Source organism: Protomyctophum bolini (assembly GCF_963924005.1).
Source record: "Protomyctophum bolini genome assembly, chromosome: 21".
In the NCBI taxonomy this organism is placed as follows: Eukaryota; Metazoa; Chordata; class Actinopteri; order Myctophiformes; family Myctophidae; genus Protomyctophum; species Protomyctophum bolini.
Window position 1 is genome coordinate 31,630,763 of NC_137882.1, and position 9,878 is coordinate 31,640,640.

Here is a 9,878-nt window from a genome sequence, read left to right on the forward strand (position 1 = left end):
TCCAGATTGCTTAATTAAGATGATTACGGAGCGTATCCAACCCGAGGGGACAATGGATTGTTTCAGCAGCTGGGGATATATAGGATGTAATTTAGATGGAAGTTAAATGTATGGAAGTATAAACTTTCCCGCAAAGCGAAGATAAATATTCAACACGCAGCAACATGGGCACAATCGCAGTCGTGTATAATATTTGTGCAGCGCGTGCCAAGATATGCCAGGCCCAGGGATCTCTTTCACTGAGAATGCACAAGTATTTCTCAGGCCGAATGCCCTGACAATCCCTCCATTCTTGTCTGGCTGGATTGGAAGCAGACGGCGGGCCATGACAACTGCACAGTCAAATCCGCTAGTATTCATTTAACTCGTGAGAGTGCAAAAGGTCCACTTGGTTCCATGTATATACACTCTCAGGCCTCATTCACACGTACCAAACGGCAATCAAGCAATTGTCTGGTCGTTTTTTTTGGGGGCCACCACAATGCTTTTCCAATGGGAGTCACATGGTTTGACCAAACATTTGTGTTTGATTGCTGATTGCTGGTGGTGTTCTGCCCCTCCCCACTCATCAAGCACAAATGTTTGATCAAACCATGTGACTCCCATTGGAAAAGCATTGTGGTGGCCCAAAAAAAACACCAAACATTTGCTTGATTGGTGTTTGGTACGTGTGAACTATAGGCCTCAGAGCTACACAGGTTTCGATTGGCTGGGGGTGAGAATCCGTGCCTCTGCTTTTGATACCCCCTCCCTCTGGTCATTAATGTTGAGGGCTGCTATAGGCTATATATAGCCCCTCCAATACGTGGATTTTGAAGATTATGTACATTATGGTAGCCAAGCCAATCGGATTTTTAGAGCATTTTTAGAGCAAAAATCATTTGCTTGCCAAGTCTATGGACTTTAATGTTTGTTTAGGGCACTAAATGACGATGTAAGATGCCATGTGGTCGATAAATACAGTGAAATAAAGAAATAATTTCTCTCACGTCACACAAGCGTGATTTTTATTTTGCAAAACGAACTAAAGCCAAACTATAATGGAAAAATCCCAAACTATATCATGTAACCCCTTTTGGTGTTTTAAAGCATTATGTTATACTTTAGCTATTGAAAAACAGCAGATCGAGTGCCGCGCTACGAGCTTGTATGTCTGCTATTTTCTACAAAATCGTGAAAATGTGGCGCAAACCTTTCAATATATACTCTTTCAGAGCAAACGTTTGTATAACTGAAATCTTTTGCTTCTGAGGGGTTCCCTGGAACAAAATATTTTCAGATGGGGGGGTCGGCGGCGGCCAATTACATATAATTTTCTGGGGTCCTTGACTATGAAACATTGAGAACCACTGATATAGAAACATCGGGGTATTTCAGAAAACTGTCAGGATTTTTAGAAGACATTTATTTTAAACGTCGACGTCTAAAATGGGTTAACCTCGCCTCCGCTCTCCGCCATGACTCAGTCAAAACATAGAGGATATATAGGAAAAAAAGAGCTCAGTCCATTGGTTGCATGATGCCAGGTGGTCGATGCAACGCAGGAAGGCTCCATTTGTTTTACACCGTCAGAGTCGAACAGACTCTCACGTCGACTTGGCTGCGAGGCGCAGGTGGCACAGAGCGCTCGGCTATAGCTGTGCCATCTGTGCCCGTGGCTCTCACAAGCTCACTTTTCCTATCCAGACACGTGGCTCACGCTGCTGACAAGAGGGCTTCGATCTACTTGGCGTGAAGGGTGGGTGCAGCCGGGTCCCATGATGGCCGGGGGTTTTGGCTGAGAGAGAGAGAGAGTGTGTGTGTGTGTGTGTGTGTGTCCTACATGTAGATGTGTGTACACAGCAGTACACCTAAATCTAACACATGTATTAGCTTCAGCTGCGTTGTGCTTACATTGCGGTGCACGAGATTAGCCTTTATTAGATTTTAAACCTGCTGTGTAGGAAACCGTTTAAGCCTTGAATCGTATACTTTTCCCCCTGATCGTGGTGTAGCTCAACAAGATGCCGGAAACACGGTTTCCGTTGTGGTTGAATTCCTTGCAATGAAACGGGCCTAAAAAAAATGACCCCTTACGAGTGGTGGAAAGTAGCTAGTAACTACATTTACTTAGTATACTAAGTACTGTACTTAAGTGCAATTTTGAGGTATTTGTACTTTACTTGAGTAATTTTAATTTCCAGTACTTTTACTTCTACTCCACTACATCTCAGGGGAAAACATTGTCATTTTCCTCCACTACGATTACATTTGAAAACTCGAGTTACTAGTTACTTTGTATATTTGGATTCTTATTACAAAACATTCATTAGGCTTGTAGAGTATTTTCTACTTTTGGTACTTTTTAAGTACAATTTTGATACCAATACTTTTGTACTTTTACACAAGCACGTTTTGAATTCCAGCCATTTACTTGTAATGGAGTATTTCTACATTGCAGTATTGACACTTTTACTTAAGTAAAACAATGTAGTACTTTTTTCCACCACTGGCCTTTAATTTATGCTACTTTGGGGCCTGCTCGCTTGAAACACAACAGCTGGATCCATTGGCCCTGATGCTGCCGAACAGAACGGTACCACTCGTCCTCCTCCACTGTATTTGTTCCGAATGCTAAATGCCTGTGAACACAAATACTGTACGTTTCACACGTACTGTACTGTACCGTACCATACCGTACCGTACGTATGCACACCGTAGCAAAAAGAGTTAGTCACGCCGTGTCAGCCGTGTGTGTATAAAGATCCTGTGGTATTCCCCCGGCCGGGCCGTGGAGAGCCAGAACTCATCCAGTGTTCCTGGCACAAGGACGGGTTGCAGTGTCCGGTTCGCTGGGAAGCCCGGTCTCCTCGAGTTCACGCATGATGTCATGGCTAGAAAGCGCAGGTGAACGGATGATGTCACCCGATCTGTCTCTGTCTCTGTCTCTCTCTCTCTCTCTCTCTCTCTCTCTCTCTCTCTCTCTCTCTCTCTCTCTCTCTCTCTCTCTAAAAAATAAACTGTCGCTTTCTTAAATATTGTGCAGGAAATTATGTTTATTTGCGTCTTTCACGTGGCTGTGACAGAAGTACTTATTCCACCACCACGTCTTAACCTGCTCGCCTAAAGGGGATTTTCCCCCCTAGTGGGGGGGGGGGGGGGTCGGCGGTATAGACATAGGACTTTGGGTCTTCAAGACAACACTCACGTTCATTTGCATCCGTCCCCCCCTCGCCCCCCCCCCCCTGTGTTGCCTTTCCAGGTTTCACCTACTTCTACAAGGGCAAGGAGTACTGGAAGTTCAACAACCAGCGCCTCCGCGTGGAGCCGGGCTACCCGCGGTCCGTCCTCAAAGACTTCATGGGCTGCGACCTGACGGCCATGACGCCCGGCGGCGTCGACCCCCCCGACCGGCGGGGCGGCGGCGGGGGCGGCGGGGGCATCCCCGAGGACGGCGGTGGCGGCGGCGACGACACGGACGAGCTGATGACGCTGGACGCGGACGGCGAGGACACGGTGCGCGCCATGGCCATTGCCATCCCCAGCGTGCTGGCCCTCTGCCTCCTGGTGCTGCTGTTCACCGTGGTGCAGTTCAAGCGCAAGGGGACGCCGCGACACATACTGTACTGCAAGCGCTCCATGCAGGAGTGGGTGTGAGCAGAGGAGGAGGAGGAGGACGAGGAGGAGGACGAGGTCGAGGCGGGGGCGGGGGTGGAGCGACACAAAACTGTACTGCAAGGCGCTCCGTTGCGGCTGTTTTTTGCTGAATCGCCTTCACGTTTCGGTAAATGCGTTTCGAGTTGCCGTGTCGTTGTACTCAAACCCGAAGGCGATTCTCTAGCACTCGCCTCCTCCATGCATGGAAGCGGGTGTGAGGAGGAGAGACGACTGACGACGCAGTGCGCGGTGGGCTCGACGACCGACGGAGAGAATGATGATGATGATGAGAATAGACATCGTGTGTTAACCCATTCTGACCTGAGATCAGATTCGTACGAGGTTTTTCCACTAGGACACACACTGGTCTGATGAACCCATTCTGACCTGAGATCAGATTCTAAAAAAATGTCAGTCGTTCTTCGATTTTTCAAAAATAGCAGACCTACAAGCTCGTAGCGCGCCACTCGGTGGCGCGCTACGAGCTTGTAGATCTGCTATTTTTCAATAGCTAAAGCATAACATGATGCTAACACCAAAACGGGTTCCCGTTCAGAATGGGTTAAAGTGATAGTTCACCACCAGATTTTTTTTCCCCCCCTACTACTATATGCACACACGCCATTTTAGAAAGAACTCGGGGCCACTTCCCTATACTTCCTTCACAGGTGTTGCCGTCAATGATACTAATGAAGGCTCTTGTCTGTTCCATTCTGGTCAAACAGAGTGCAGGGTTCTTGCTATTGTTGCGTGTTGTGCTCGCTGGAAACACTCTGCTATATACACCAGTGGGTCTCAAAGTTGTCTTGAGTTTGTTCCAAATGGCCCCTGTACTGTACTGTAACTCTGTTACAGGTCCATTTGGTTCCGTTTGTGTACACTCTGTCATGGGTGTCCTTGAGATTAAAAACGTTTGAGAACCGCTGCACACTGAATGGAACGGAGCCTTTATTAGTATCATTGGTAACACCTGTGAAGCGGCATGGAAGTATAGGAAGAGTTATTCTGTGTGCATGTAGGCCATTACTCACCTCATGAAGCCTTACCACGCACTATACCACAGTGGTATGCCTCCCAGTGATTACATATACATACACAGGGTTGTTTTGTAGTTTGATAAACCATTTAAGTATATGGTTTTTTGCCTTGGCCTCCTATACCGTATGTTTCCAAATAGTAGCCCGGGCGTTTAATACGCCACATCGATTTGGTCCCCCTGTTTGTGCCTATTTGAGGCAGGGCTACGATTTGGAAATATACAGTATTTATTTCAACAAATTAGATCAAATTGGATCAGAAATGCGACAAAAAAAGGAATGAAAAAATAAATAAACAGTAAATGCAATACTCCCCCAATATTGAAAAGTGTCAATATTGTCTAATGTAATCCATACTTCATGAGGTTAAAGTAGGGGGAGAAAAAAAACACTATTTTGGATGAACTCTCCCGCGTTTCTTTTTTTTTTTTGTCGAGAAGGAGGCGCCGGACCCCGCCGACTTCAGCTCCTCGCCTGCGACTGGACACGACATGGAGGCAATGGTACACTCCGGCGAAGAGAGCAACTGATATAAGTCGCTCCCTGTCCCTCCTCTGCAGTGACACGGGATCCCTCACAAGGGGACGCACGCACACGCGCACACACACACACACACACACACACACACAAACGCAAACAAACAAACAACCGGTTGGCAGGTGGAGGTGCTTTTATTAGTGGCTTCTCAATAAGACAATCGCCGTACTTTATAAGTTGGCTCCACGACCCCTCCACCGGTCCACTAAACCCCCCCCTGGGCCTTTTTACACTACTAGAGGAGAGGGGGGGGGGACAACGACAAATGACCCTAAACCCATCTGTTTGTGTGCCGCCACCACCACCCGGTGGCCAGATGGGAGAACTACATTCAGGAGGAGGAAGGAAGGCTTACTGTGATGCGAAACGTCACCATCCTGCATCATATCAGGTTGTCAAACGACGGACATGAGAAGAAAACAACACTACAAACCAACTTGATTCTTTTTCTTTTGTATGATTTAGAGACCTCGGACCCAAATCATCCGTTCGTATAGGGTCCATCCAGGGTCCTCAAAGTTCCCTGGTGTGGGGATGTGTCTGTGTGTGTGTGTGTGTGTGTGTGTGTGTGTGTGTGTGTGTGTGTGTGTGTGTGTGTGTGTGTGTCGGGGGGTGGGCAGTTTAACCACTTTAACCATGCATACTGTATATTGGCTATTTAATAGTCAATCTACAAGTTCACAATGCGTCATGAGGCGACACATTTACCCCTTTTCCACCGGTTGGTTCCGGTTGGGAACCGGTTCGGTTCGGTTTTTGGTTCGTAGTCCATGAGCCAGAGCTCCAAAATTGCAACGTTAATTATGAGTTGAGTGTGCAAAACCATACCTATATTAGATTGTTATCGTCCATGAAACTCCCCCATGTTGATTACTTACAAGACAATTATGTATTGTATTACAAATTTTAAAGGTTTAAATATGCAAATGAGGCATTATATAGGAGAATATGCAAAATACATTAAATATGCAAAAGCTGCTACTGTGGAAGGGTTATCATATATATTGATCCTATAAACAATGTAATATAGGTATAGTTTTGCCCACTCAATTCATGATTATATAACGTTCCAATTTTGAAGCTCTGGCTCATGGACTAAGAACCAAAAAGAACTGAACCGGTTCCCATTGAGAACCAACCGTTGGAAAAGGGGGTCAGAGTGATCTTGTGATCTATCTACAATAGTGGCCAAATACATATTCATGTGGGGGTCCTTGACATGAAACTGGTTTGAGAATAGGCCATCTAACAACCGCCCGTCCTCATATCTAACAACAATGCAGTCCCTGTACCTAACGGTCAAAAGAGAAACGATTATGGATAAATGCAAGTCAACAACCTCTCCCCGTTCGTCTCTAAACATATACGTTTGTAATTGCTCTCTAATTTTCGAATTTATTGTTTGGGGGGAGAAAAGGAGGTCCTTTCCATTACCCTTTAATGCACAGGAAAGACAACCCAAACCAAATAAGATGACCTTCTCTCCAAAGAAGATCAGCGTTTTCATTGCCCCCCCCCCTTCTTTTCCATTAGCCTACTACACCTTTTTTTTTAACTCCCGCTTTTATTTTTGCAGCGAGAGCAGGGGCACTTCCTGACTGTACGAGTCTGTATGAAAAACCTAAAAAAAATACAACTGGGGCCAAAATATTTTTGCAATATTTATCTCGCCTTAATTACAATCATACTCTTGTGCTTGATTTAGCTGTTTTGTTTATCTTATTTGTACTGCATTTTTGTTTGTTTGTTTAGTTTAAACTGATGGGGTCCAAGCTTCTTGTGATTACACAGTAAAACTCCAAAGGGGTAAAAACATTGCCATCTAGTGGCTGAAAAAGTACTCACTGACTGCCACCCGTTCACTTCAACCGTTAGACCGTCTTAGTTCGAAAGCCGCTTTACCCGGAAACTGCGAGTCAGTAGGCCTACGTGAAAAAAATGTAAATTTTATCCCACGAATGTTATTTAATTCACCCAAAACATTTTTATTTTTTTAACCGAAGCTCATATAGTTTAGAGAAATGTAGCTTGTTTTGGTCCAAAAAGAAGAATCTGAGACATTACGATCCTAAAAATTGCGTCCCCATAGACAGCATAAGCAAGTGGAATTTTGGTAGTAGGTTTGGGTGGTTTTCAACCCTTTTCATATCAAGGCCCGTTATGTATTCGGCATTTGAGCCACGGACCATTTGACGAGATTTAGCCTCTCTCAGACCCAAAACAACAAATGCGTTGCTGTCATTGGATAAGATTTTGTCCACAATTCCATGATGTATTAATGTTGGTACCATTAGGAGAGATAACAGGCAGATGATGATCAAAACAACAATTCTTCTCTAATTGTGTAGACTTCTTGTAAATTAACTGATGCAGATGCTTAACAATATTTTAACCCGGCTTGAGAGCATAAAATGAATTTCATAAAATAAAATGGCTTCCTTTTACGCTCTGAAGACTTAAAGATATATTAAGGGTCCATTCGGTTACAACAACTCTCCGTCATTTAGCCGGTGGACCACATGGAACCCCCCTCAGGGACCACTGGTGGTCCCCCGGACCACTGGTTGAAAACCACTGCCCTATAGTTGGCTGAGCCAATCGGAGCAGAGTATAGCGTATTGTGAGTGTATTGCAGGGAATGTAATAACAAATATATCGTTTCTGTCGGGCAGAAACCTCATGTCTCCATATCTTCTTTTCTTCCCGTTCTTCTTGTTCTCCGCGTAAATTAATGGACTATACGACTGCGTCAACATAGAAGAGTGTCACACAAAAGTAGTCAAAATAGCTGATCTACAAGACCTTAGAACTTGTAGATTGGTTGTGCTCACTGTTCTAAAATGTTTTTTAAAATGATACAAAAGTAAGGATTTTGGATTTTACAAGGTTCCCCCAACCTGACAGCGACGATATTCAAGTCAGAATAGATAGAATTATTTGAAGAAAAAAAGACAGCATGTTTGCGTGTGCGTGCTAACGTATCTTCCGTTGTTATACTTCCAAAGGAACAAAAGCCAGGCTCATTCAAACGGCGCTTGGGTACTGGCGGTAATGCATTTGTTCATAATGACATGCCAATTATTGCTCTCGTTTTGGGGGAAAAAAAACAACAAAAAAAAGAAAATTCAAGGTGTGCATCACACTTGGATAATTATGTAAAGTATTTGTGATTGGACCCAGCTGGCTGATTCCTTTATGTGACGGTTTAGTATTTGCTGCAACAATGCTAACAACAATGTTTCCAGGTGCGGACAATTATCTCAGTTTCCAACTGACTGCCTTTGGTCTGATACAGTCCATACAGTACGTTCCCGCAAACCCATAACAAAGTGACACACTTTTTAAGTCAAGATCAGTGCCTGTGTCAAAGTGCATGTAAAGCATTTACATTGAACTGGTTCTGTCCAGACATGACTTTGCCCCCTGCCCCCCCAGCAACCCCCCCCCTCCCCCCCCATTAAAAATGTGAGGAGGGAATGTCTTGAATTTCTTGAATATACTGTTTGCATTTATTTTTGTACGTTTCAATATATAGCTCCCCTCTCTCTAGGTACAGTGAAATCAAATACAAAATACTTATTGATTGATACCTAAAGGAAAATAGTGGTACATTTTGAATACTGTAGAAAGCTATATGCCACATGACAATTGGATATAGGCCCAAAGTGTTCCATTTCCATTATTATTATTACTTTTTCTTTTTGTAATTAAAATAATTTACAATTGCGAGCAAGCCAAGTGGTGTCTTTGCTTCCGTGGCAAAGCAGTATTTGAATGTGTCTGTTTTCATGGTCAATAATTATTATTTTCTCTCATATTTTTGGTTTCTGGTCAAAACAAAAGTGGACACCTCACGATGACTTAATTGTTTGTGTGTTTGAAGACTTTAGGTCAACAGAGACATGTCCTGACAATGAATAAATTGGTTGGTAAATGGAGACGGTCTTCAAAGTCTTAATGTGTGCAGGGTGTGTGTGTGTGTGTGTGTATGTGCAGTGCTCAGCATATGTGTCATGTAGATGTGGTGTTGTTTTTGAGGTGCGCTAGCCCCATACAGGTTTTGTCTTCACACGTCTCAACATTGACAGTGAAAGGGGCGTGTCGCGTGTTGCCATTCTCTTGTATTATTTCCCACCACGGAGTACCCTTGCATCTCGGAGGACAGGCAAGACAGGCAGTGTCAGAGGCAGGCGGGACGTTAATATGTCTATGCTCGGACGTAGAATAGATATACGCGTCTTCAAACCATGTGACTCCCATTGGAAATGCATTGAGGCGGCCAATACACACAGAAGACACAGGACACAAGTGTGTCTTGCGTGTGTCTTAGGTGTGAGTGAGGCCTAAATATTGACTCCCCACCCGTCTCAATATTTGCCATTGACAATGAAAGGGGAAATGAGGTCAAATGTCCGCCAAATATGACGTAAATTAAACATTAAAACATTGGTTATAGCCCATGTTTTTTGAAATTTTGAGAAAAAAAAATCCAGGCCCATGAATTAGAGGATAAAGCTCACATGTTACCCAAATAGTTGAATACACAAAAGCTAAGGCACTGGTGTCGTACTTCTGGTTTACCGGAACAGGGTTCAACTCCCTGCAGTGCCCTGCTCAATGTGTTGTATTTACCGGAAAAATTGAGTGTTGCGGATGATGAGAAACATT

At 44.3% G+C, this 9,878-nt stretch overlaps 1 protein-coding gene and 1 long non-coding RNA gene across 4 annotated transcripts in view; both read left to right on the top strand.

Moving 5' to 3' along the window:
* LOC308336105 (matrix metalloproteinase-16-like) overlaps nucleotides 1-4,045 on the top strand; it is an 82,249-nt gene extending 78,204 nt beyond the window's left edge. For all 3 annotated transcript variants that reach the window (XM_080793350.1, XM_080793352.1, XM_080793351.1), the window contains one exon: nucleotides 3,242-4,045. In XM_080793350.1, the coding sequence (XP_080649476.1) occupies nucleotides 3,242-3,636 (395 nt within the window). In that variant the 3' untranslated portion in view covers nucleotides 3,637-4,045. The remainder of the gene's footprint in view (nucleotides 1-3,241) is intronic.
* A 121-nt stretch (nucleotides 4,046-4,166) lies between these two features.
* LOC308336813 lies at nucleotides 4,167-9,148 on the top strand. Its single transcript, XR_013966190.1, has 2 exons — nucleotides 4,167-5,780; nucleotides 5,831-9,148. It is a non-coding gene; the product is annotated as an uncharacterized lncRNA (long non-coding RNA).
* Nucleotides 9,149-9,878: the final 730 nt, after the last annotated feature.